Source organism: Mya arenaria, chromosome 10 (assembly GCF_026914265.1).
Source record: "Mya arenaria isolate MELC-2E11 chromosome 10, ASM2691426v1".
Classification (NCBI taxonomy): domain Eukaryota; kingdom Metazoa; phylum Mollusca; class Bivalvia; order Myida; family Myidae; genus Mya; species Mya arenaria.
The window spans coordinates 19,844,759-19,855,054 of NC_069131.1; the positions used below are offsets into that span (position 1 = coordinate 19,844,759).

The 10,296-nt window shown below is 33.9% G+C and overlaps 1 protein-coding gene and 1 non-coding gene across 2 annotated transcripts; one reads left to right on the top strand and one right to left on the bottom strand.

The window, feature by feature from the left end:
* Nucleotides 1-382: 382 nt before the first annotated feature.
* LOC128204232 (uncharacterized) lies at nucleotides 383-1,306 on the bottom strand. The gene has a single exon (XM_052905621.1). The coding sequence runs from the start codon at nucleotides 1,054-1,056 to the stop codon at nucleotides 442-444; it is 615 nt and encodes a 204-aa protein (XP_052761581.1). The 5' UTR covers nucleotides 1,057-1,306; the 3' UTR covers nucleotides 383-441.
* A 4,460-nt stretch (nucleotides 1,307-5,766) lies between these two features.
* Trnaf-gaa (transfer RNA phenylalanine (anticodon GAA)) lies at nucleotides 5,767-5,839 on the top strand. Its single transcript has one exon. It is a non-coding gene; the product is annotated as a tRNA-Phe (tRNA).
* The last annotated feature ends 4,457 nt before the right edge of the window (nucleotides 5,840-10,296 follow it).

Below are 10,296 nucleotides of genomic sequence, written 5' to 3' on the forward strand. Positions count from 1 at the left end.
GTCAGATTAATGAAATAATATGCTCAAAATGAAAGCTTTCTACTTTTTACTTAGCATCATTTAAATATGGACACAAATTTTCCGCTCTATTCATGCAAAAAGGTTCATTTGGCTTTTTTTTAAATTGGTGTATTTACAAAATTACAATTACATGGATGGTAGTTTGCCGATAAAGAAATAAATGTCATTGATAAGCCTTTGGCCAATCCTCATTGATAATTACACTGACAGAGGATTATGAAGTTATGTTTTACTAAAGCTTTTATGTTAAACATATTATACATTTCAGTTTTAGAATTTATATTTCAGTTCGATGAAATCAGAAATTATTTCTAGCAATACAAAAATGACTTCTATGCTTTATCACATAGTTAGTGTACTTATTAACTCATAAAAACGCACAATCACTTCAAAATATTCAGTTTAACACCCAAACTATAACTATAATGATTTCTTTATCCATAAAATGTCAGTTGGCCATGATGAGTATGCATCTTCCATCACTAGTTCTTTTGAGTCAGATATTCGACACGGGATGAATGAATTCTTGAAAAGGAAGTCAGTTATGAACGAGCCCTCACTTTTATCTTCCGTGTCTTTATAGTGCATCCATTCCATCATTATATAGCGTACGTCAATTTCGTTGAAGAATGCCACAGCGCCCCGAAGTGCCATTGCTTCATGACTCTCGATGTCCATTTTCATGAAAAATGGACCAGAACCAAGTTGTGTTAGCATGTCATCTAGTTTTATTGTTATGATATTATTTTCATTGTCTATAGGGCTTTGCATATCCGATTGTTCTATCTTTGTACCACCAACATTGTTTGTGGATGGGACAAGATGCACATATTTCGTTTCATTCGATATACCGTTCCATATAAGTGTTACATTTTGATCCAGCCCACCAAGATGCAGTGACGTTGCCAGCATCTTAAGGTTCTCCTTGTTGGCATCAAATGCTATAACCCGTCGCCCAAGCTTGGCTATTGGAATGGTAAATGCACCGATGTTGCAACCGAGATCAAGAAATGACATGTCCTTCACCGGTTTCATCAATTTCCAAACTGTGGCAACATTTTCCCATTCCCAGGTTTGCTGTTTAATGATGGAGCCCGAAACCCAAACATCCTCACTAGCATTATAAACACAAATAGGCGCATGTGATCCACCAGGTACCCTTAGCGTAGCTCTTTTACACAGGCTCAAATACGAGTTCGCATTCAACCCAAGGTTAAACAGTCTTGGTTGTGTTCTTGAACGTGTTTGCACATCCTGTTTATATGTCAGTGCACTTCCATTAAAATATAATGATATGTATATACAGAACAACACAGTACTACACACGACGAAACCAATAAATCCTTTTAAATTGACAATGGAGCGTAAGCCTAACATGTTCAGCTTTCTATTAATAAATTTAATATTTGTTTTTGCATCATTATCAGTTGCGACCGTGTTATCTAAGACCTAAAGCTATTTAAATTTACGCACATGGCATACAATATAGCGATTTAGTTTATAATATGGGTCATTTTACAAATGCTCTAAAGTAATACCAACCTGCGAGAGGTACGCGTTCATTTGAACAAATTTGAGAACATAATTGTCATCAGCTGCAAATACATCTTTGCCACAATATTACTGTTCAATTCTGGTTTGTTGTTCACCTGATTAACCACCTTTTCCCTAGTTTGCACATAAATTGCATAACAAGTGGGTTTAGTAAATTTCAAAATATTATACTTTAGAATAAGAGTGTATGTTTTCATAGTAATACTTAATTATATTGCAGTTGAAGGGTCTTTCTTCGCTGCATTTGTGAGTTATGTTAAGATAGAAGGAACACACTTTATCTAAACAAAATTTAAGAAGAAAGATTGCATATTTGAAACGTTGCCTAATCAGTGCAGTATTTGCAAAACCAAGATCTTGTTGTTCTTAAAAACATAAGAGGGATTTCAAAACATGATTTATTTTGCGTATTTACACAGACATGAAAACGTTGCGATGGTTTAAAAGTCCACTTTAAACTTGTACTTTTTCGCTGATACCCGTATGCATTATTTGACTTGATTAATCAGTTTGTCTAGACGTCTACAATGTACCCGTTCAGCTGATAACGCAAACAAACAATAAAAACAAGTTGGTCCTAAAAGATATACAGTAATAAGCTATCGTCTCATAATGCAGAATGACGTGTCTTTGATGTTGACCGAGGCTATAGCCGAGGTCAATATACCATTATGATTACTGGCAAGGCTTTTATTGACTGATCGTTAGCCGACGTCCATATACCATTGTAATGACTTGCAAGGCAGGTATTGACCGTTGCGTTAGCCAAGGTCTATATACCATTTTTATAACTGGCAAGAATGTTTTTGACCGATGTGCTAGCCGAGCTCCATGTACAATTTAAATAACTGACAATGCTTGTATTGATCAACGTGATAGCCGAGATATATCACAAATCATGTGTCTCCAGTGAATGCACGGAAGATGGTGTGTACGAAGTGAGTACAAAAAAATATAATAGACAACCAGAGTTAAGAGTGGAAGATATTACTGAACAAGACCAGGATGCACCCAGTAAACGAAGTGTCCAAATTATCCAATATTTCTGCAGCAAGAAAAATTGCACCTCCATGCAAAACATTGTAGTTGTATGCGGTCTCTTAACCGAAATCGAGGTTTAAAAGAAAACGGCGGCAACCTATTTGGTTCTTAGCAAATATTACAAAAAGCATGATCAAAATGATCAGAACTGCGGAATGAAAGAGAATATGAATAGTTAAAGATGAAACCTTAATAATCTACGCTGACACAACAGTAGAAAGCATTTTACATCAGATAACAAGACAATGTTACTGTTCAGTTAAAAGCTATGACTGCAACCCAGTTCAATGCTTTATGTTAGCTGGCCATGTTGAATATGCGTATTCTATTATCAGTTCCTTTAAGTAACCGACACGAAACGGGAGGAATTGATTCTTGGCAAAAAGTCAATGGTAAACACACTATCATGCGTATCATTGAAATTTTAAAGAGCACCTACTCCATCAGTACATAACGTAAGTCAATGTTTTTTTTTAATAATTTCGCAGCGCCCTGAAGTTCCATCGCTTTGTGATGCTCGATGTCCATTTTTATGAACAATGTACTTGAACCAACTGTTCTTAACATATCATCTTATCTTATTGTTATAATACTGTTGTCCTCGTCTTTTGGACTTTGCATAACAGAGATTGCTATATTTTTAACCACCAATATTGTTTTCGTTTGGGACAAGATATACATATGACGTTTCATTAGACACACCGTTCCATATAAGTGTTACGTTTTCCGTCAGCCTTCCAAGAATAGTTAATAAACTTACTCAAATACGAGATGGAATTCAAAACGATTTTGATATGTGTAAACAAATTAACACAACAATTCACACAACGTAACAAAAACATCACTTTGAACGTACAACAGAGTGTAACTCAAACATCTTCAGCTTCAATAAACTTACCTTTTTACCGCATCCAAAATGTAAAGTTATCTCATGGCGAAGTCTTCTTCAGGCACTCTCCAAATGTGATTTACCGTCATTTTGAACAAAAACCAAACAAGCAACAGGTGCGCACTTATTTAATCATACTCTTAAGAAAATAATTGTTAACCTTGTTATTAACATGTTAAGTATGTTGTTGCCCATGGAATAAGGCGTAACAAATGCTATGTTTGTTTCCGGATTCATGACTCTAAAAATGGGGGTAGGTAGGTAAGATATTTATTTATTTGACAAATTGTTTCTTTAGAGTTTTCTGTTACCAAAAACTATTCACTAAATGCTTAAGAACATATATTATACAATGCAAGCATCACTTGCATCGGTACAATCCCAAAACACTTCATTTTTCTTTTTAAAACAAACAATGACAAGCAAAAACATATTTCTCAAGGCAAAAAGAAAGGTTTAGGGTCGGGGCAAAAAAGGGTTAATCAAGAAACCAGAAACAAACTGTTTTGTTTTCGCCTAGATCAAAATGATGCAGTAAAAACGAAAGGAGCGAATTCAAAAGCCACAGCAAATACAATAAACTCGTTTAAAGACACAATACCAAAGCTTAACATACACTAAACGAGAACACACATGAACATACAACATCCAAACAACATAGACATACCGCATACAAAACGACACAGATAAACCGCATCCAAACAACATAGATAAACCGCATATAAAACAACACAGAAATACCATGCATTCACCATATATATGTTTATTAGAAAACAAAAGTTGTTACATTAGAACGGTCATTAAAACAGGAGTTCACATGGGTTAAACACTTAATTATGAATACTCAACCGCATACTTGTCCAAACATAAACAAACAATAAGAACAAACTTTAAAATATAAGCCAAACAAAAGTCGGCATCAATTTGCAAACTATGAATCATGTATTGAAATATAACTCAAACGAAACAAGATACAAATTCACAACGACCAGATACTGACATCGCATGCAAAAGGAATGACTCCAGCCGTAGCAACAGTGCCAACAACCTAAAATGAATAAGTAAAACATTCAAAGATAGATATCCGACTGTGTTCGCCGCAATCATAGCAATGTTCAAACAATAAAAAAAAACAATAGATCAACAACTTCAAAACGAAGAATCATTTATGTTGACAAGTTAAGCTATCAACCTCCAATAATTTCACTATTCGTAATTATAAACGAAATATACTGGCGAGAACAGCGGGTGCTGCTTTAAGGAGGAAGGTACGGTTTTGATATGCAATGTTTTAAATGTCAAGTTGTCACGGTAGGATTAAATTTCCATAGGCCTAATTTCCATGACATTTTGACGTTTAGATCGCCAATGCGGTAAACTTTAAAATACGTTGTATTTTTATAGAAAGTATTTGACAGCTAAGTTTGATGTGTTTAATCCTCTGCATTATTTTTGATACTAGTTTGAAAAGTTTGATTCAATATTAATGCGAAAAGCTACAGAAACAAGCTCAGTAGCAAAAAGTTTAAAAATAAACCCGGTTTAATGGCACTGGGTAAACGCCAAAGACATAGAATATAAAATCACAAACAAGAAACATGGAAAAACAGCTCAAAACTCCACAAGCAGTACTGTGCATACATAATAGTTATGATTATCAAGGTGTGTTAGGTACAGCCTTATAACGGTCAGTAAAATGTAAATTTACTGGGGGTTTTAACTAGTTTATGTGCACAAACCTCACTCTTATCCTAACAATCCAAAATAGAGATAAAACGCAAAAGGTAAATATTATCAAAGTAGGCATTAACTTGAGGAAACCTAACAATAAAACAAATAATAATAAACCTATAGGTAAACCCCAAGTACTTCTATGATGAGAGATCCCACTCTATCTGCAGACGTAGGAAAACAATTCAGAGCACCTAATGCAAGAACTTTTCAAAGATACGATGCAGTCATTGTTTGAAACTATGAACATCACACACAGTCTGCCTTATAAAATAAAAGGTTAAAAACTGTGTTATCATAGAGTTTCATAATAAAAAGCATCATTGTATTAAAACTGGGAACAAAAAAGAAAACATAATTAAAAATAAAAGCAACATAAAACCAAGCCTTCAAGCCTTCATAAAATGATAAACATACATGAACGCAAATTAACGCTTAGTAGACGCACGGTTGTCACATTAATTTCATACCTCATTGAGTAATTGACTGTTTTATAATACCAATTTATAATAATAACTTAACTGTTATCAGCCGGAATAGCTCAGTTGGGAGAGCGTTAGACTGAAGATCTAAAGGCCCCCGGTTCAATCCCGGGTTCCGGCACGAACGGAACAGTTCGGCGGCTGATCATCTTTTTGGTCATCAGAATATATAATGCAATGTATATTTGACGCTCAGTCTTTATGCGTATATTGAATGGATGCCATCGCATTAAAGAGAAATGATATTTGACGTCTAAGTTTGACGAAGTTAAAACGTTTATTCTTCAGTATTCTTTATACAAGTTCACGGATGCAAAACAGCGGCTCCAGCTCTTTTACGAGCTGTTAATAAAAAGAGCAAATTACTCTTCCGAGACAGAGCAAACGAGCTGCCATTAGGATAAAAAAGTAAGCATTACTCGCTATTTTTTTAATATCACGATCTTGAGGAGTTTTGAGAAAAGGTTTGCTATTTTAATTTCCAGTGACTCGTTATTTTAACAGCAAATGCCATTCAAAACCAATTTGTGATGTCTCATTTTTAAATTTTCCGACTTCATTCTAATCAAATCCTTTAAAAATATTCCTTCCACAAAATGAGGTTCAAAACAAGTTCAAAATAATCGACAAATGACATGTTTTGCCATTTGTCGATGATTGAAGGCTTTGAAACAGTATTGACGTCATTTTCACGAAAACAAAAATGACTAGCTATTTCCAACTATTGAAATTAACTTCAAAATCAGCCGATATAAAAACAGGAATTATTTTAAGAATGAAAATATTGCCGTCTCATTCTTGCATATCGGACGTGTATTTCCGGTCATGTGACCAGTGCTGGATAAACCAATCTTACAACGTGCCACTTCTTATTTCCTTTATTGTATGGTTTATAAAACGTATATTATGAAATTTCTATAGAGCGCAATGAAATATATATGTATGAAAGACTTTTAATTAAAATTGAAAATAAATATTTGGTAATAAAATGCGATTTTTAGTTATTTAAAATAACTGCGCTTTAGTACGTCAGCACGCGCTTTTTGGTGTAATTGCACAAAAGTTCATTTTCTACGTCATTTTTTACACAAATTGATAATTTTAGATATGAAGAAAAAATGAAGACTCGTTACCGGCTTATGCGCGTGCCCTTTGGTCGGACTTTTCTATCCGTACCGGAAACACATGATAGATACTTATAATATATAATAACCATGTATAATTTGACTTATCCCTGTCTTAATGCTGTTATTGTCCTACATGTACACATACTTTTAAGTGTGAAAGTATGCATAAGGTCATATATTCGGCTTAGTGGTCTAAAGGGTTTTGTTTGTATGCAATTGGTCTCAAAGATTCAAAAAGTAACTGATCTTACCTTAAGTTTATAAAACAACCATGGTATATCCAAAACAGATAGATGATCAATAAATATTTTAAACAAACCCAGGATTTACGTGTTCAATAGAATCGATCTCCTTAATACTTTGGGCTTTCAACGTTTATCCTGTTACAAGACATCTGAATTTAATGCTCAAATACAAATGCACTTTACAGCACGGAGACGCAGATTAACCGAGCCATTTCAGTGAGAAATTACACAATTTGTCATTCACGTCCTTAAGTAAACTGTCAAAGTATTATCAGCATGCTAACATTCATCATTGAAGGACGCTCACCATGAGAATATACGGTCTTAAAAGTCGATTTGTTAATTCAATGAATGCCTCATCGATTCCGAATGACTCCAATTGCCAGAGACCATCAGCATGAACGGTCAAACGTTCAGAATTAAGGCGCAAAATTGCAAATTTGTTTTTTTTCTACCTAAACAATGGCTGTGAAAATTGACGAATATCTTTCCTCTCGAAAGGTTGACTTGTATCGATGCGTATTTTGTAAAATAATAGATAATAAAATATTGTTAGTATGATCTAGACACAGATTTGAATTTTTCATAAATGTACGTTATTCATTATACTTAGTATAACAGTCACATAATCAGGTTTTAAGTTTTTCCTGACGTAGTATAAATATATTGAAATATTCAAAAAACGTTTTAAGAGATAATATAAGAAAACTAAGCAAAACGTAAATCTTTATACCTTTAGAGGGCTGCTTGTAACAAATTGCACCGCTTATGCAAATTGTGCTTGTAGGGATCTCAATGATTTATCATTTTATGTATTTCAGTGATTCACGTCATTGTTGTACCATGGAGGGTCACGTGAACAAAGTGGACCAGCCAGTATTATTATTGTAATGCATAAGTTTACAATATGTTTGATTAAAAACATCCTTTATGAAAAAACACTTGTATAAACTGATTTAAGAAAATAGTACCATGAAGATACCAAAAACGGATATCTGTTACGGTCCGTCATTACAAACATTTGGTTACACTTTTCCCTAAGCTCATATTCGTTTATTTCCATTGTTGATATACAGATTTGTTTGTATTCACTTTGATGTTGAACTCGAAAATGTAAACAATCAAACAAGCAGCATCATAAAATGATCTTTAAGTTTAACACCAATAGTTTTGATCATTTTACTTCTTTATCCACAAAATGTCATTTGGCCATGTTGAATAAGCGTCTTCTAACACCAGTTCCTTTAAGTCATAGGCTCGACACGGGCGAAATGAATTCTCGGAAAGGAAGTCAGTTATAAAGGAACCCCCCATAGTATCATTTGTTTTGATAAAATGCATCCATTCCATCAGTATATAACGTATGTCAATTTCTCGGAAGAATTTCGCAGCGCCCCGAAGTGCCAATGCTTCGTACGACTCGATGTCCATTTTCATGAAAAAGGGCCTGGAACCACATGTTGTTAACATATCATCTATCGTTATAATAGTATTGTCCTTGTCGAATGGATTTTGGTTGACAGAGTGTTTAATGTGTGTACCCCCAACATTTCTTTTGCTTGGGACAAGATGTACATATTTCGTTTCATTTGACACACCGTTCCATAGAAGAGTTACTCGTTCCTCTAGTCCTTCAAGATGCAGAGACGTCGCAAGCATTTTCAGATTTTCCTTATTCGCATCAACCGCAATAACCCGCCGCCCAAGCCTGGCTATTGGAATGGTAAACGCGCCAATGTTGCACCCGAGGTCAAGAAAGGCCATATCCTTAACCGGTTTCATAAGATTCCAAACTGTGACAACATGATCCCACTCCCATGTGTGATGTATATGTTTTTTCAGAGCTAACAAAAAATCAAAACTAAGTATATTGTTATAGCTCGTGTCCACATTTAAAATTTGTGCCAAGTACTGGTGCGGATCTAGCCTACGCCCCTAACAACATTGTTGGTGAAATCGAATGATAATATACCTTAAAACCGCAAATCGTCCCAGCCTCCTCTAAGTATCTGTTTAGCAACATTTATATTCATATATATATTTTACTGTGATAATAACTTTAACCAAAGTCTGAAAATAAACACAATATAACAATATTTTGTAAAACAATATATACATTCAAAACTACAATATATCACAGTTTTAATGAGGGTGCCAGATTTTCCAGCACGGAATTTTATCGAAATGCCAGTACGGTGCATGAGAAAAGGTTAGTATGAGTAATAGAAACTTTTTAAAAACAGATTAAGATATATAACAAGCTAAACTTAGGAATTAGAGAATGAGTCAAGTTTAACTCTTCAGAAAACTGAAATTGGTGTGATTTGATATACTAGTGATACTTTCGACGAATTGTGATTTCATTTAAAGACTATATTTTAGGTTTAAATTAACTATTTTTGAGGTAAACTTTTTTATTCAGATAATAGTTTTTTTACACAGCGCTAGTATTAAATTCATAGACAACACACGAAAATTTAATTCCTAATACCGATTAAATATTATTTGTTTGATATGCCCCGTATGGAGAGAAAGAATAAGAATATATCAATAGATCAAACTCAATTTGGACCCTTTGGTTGTTGTTTTATGCCAAAATACACCTTTATATCAACAGGCATAAAATGCTTTATGTCTAACAAACAATTGTTTAAGCTAAAATACTTTATCAATCATGACATTTAACAGAAATAAATTGATCAAACTCAATTGGGACCTTTTTTCTACGAAAAAAAAAAAGAATCTGAGAAAAGATAATGTAATCAACTCGAAAAAATCAATTGAAACTATCACGTTTTCCTCGAATGATTTAGATGGATAATGAACCATTGTATCAAAGTATCATGAACAAAATTAGGGATAAACGGATGACATGCTTGAATTGTATGAATTAAGCATTTTTTTTTCATTAAGATTGTTAACAGACGTGCAGAGTTATATATTTTCTGACATATATACATTCAGGAATGTTACATTACATAATTATGTGTAATACAAAAAAAATAAACACTTTTTATATTAAACACGACACAAGGGTTATCATGCATTTAATAAACATATCCATTAACAGTTGTGCTAAATTATCAAATCACATTATGTTACATAAAGCCAGTGACAAACTAACGTACATCGCTCTTATCATTTCGGGTCCCGTAAACATGACTCCGTACTCCTACCATGCTTTGCACTCACATGCTGTTCGTCCT

Excerpts from the sequence above, each read along its gene's own strand:
- LOC128204232 (XM_052905621.1), bottom strand. The coding sequence starts at position 1,056 with ATGAAACCGGTGAAGGACATGTCATTTCTTGATCTCGGTTGCAACATC.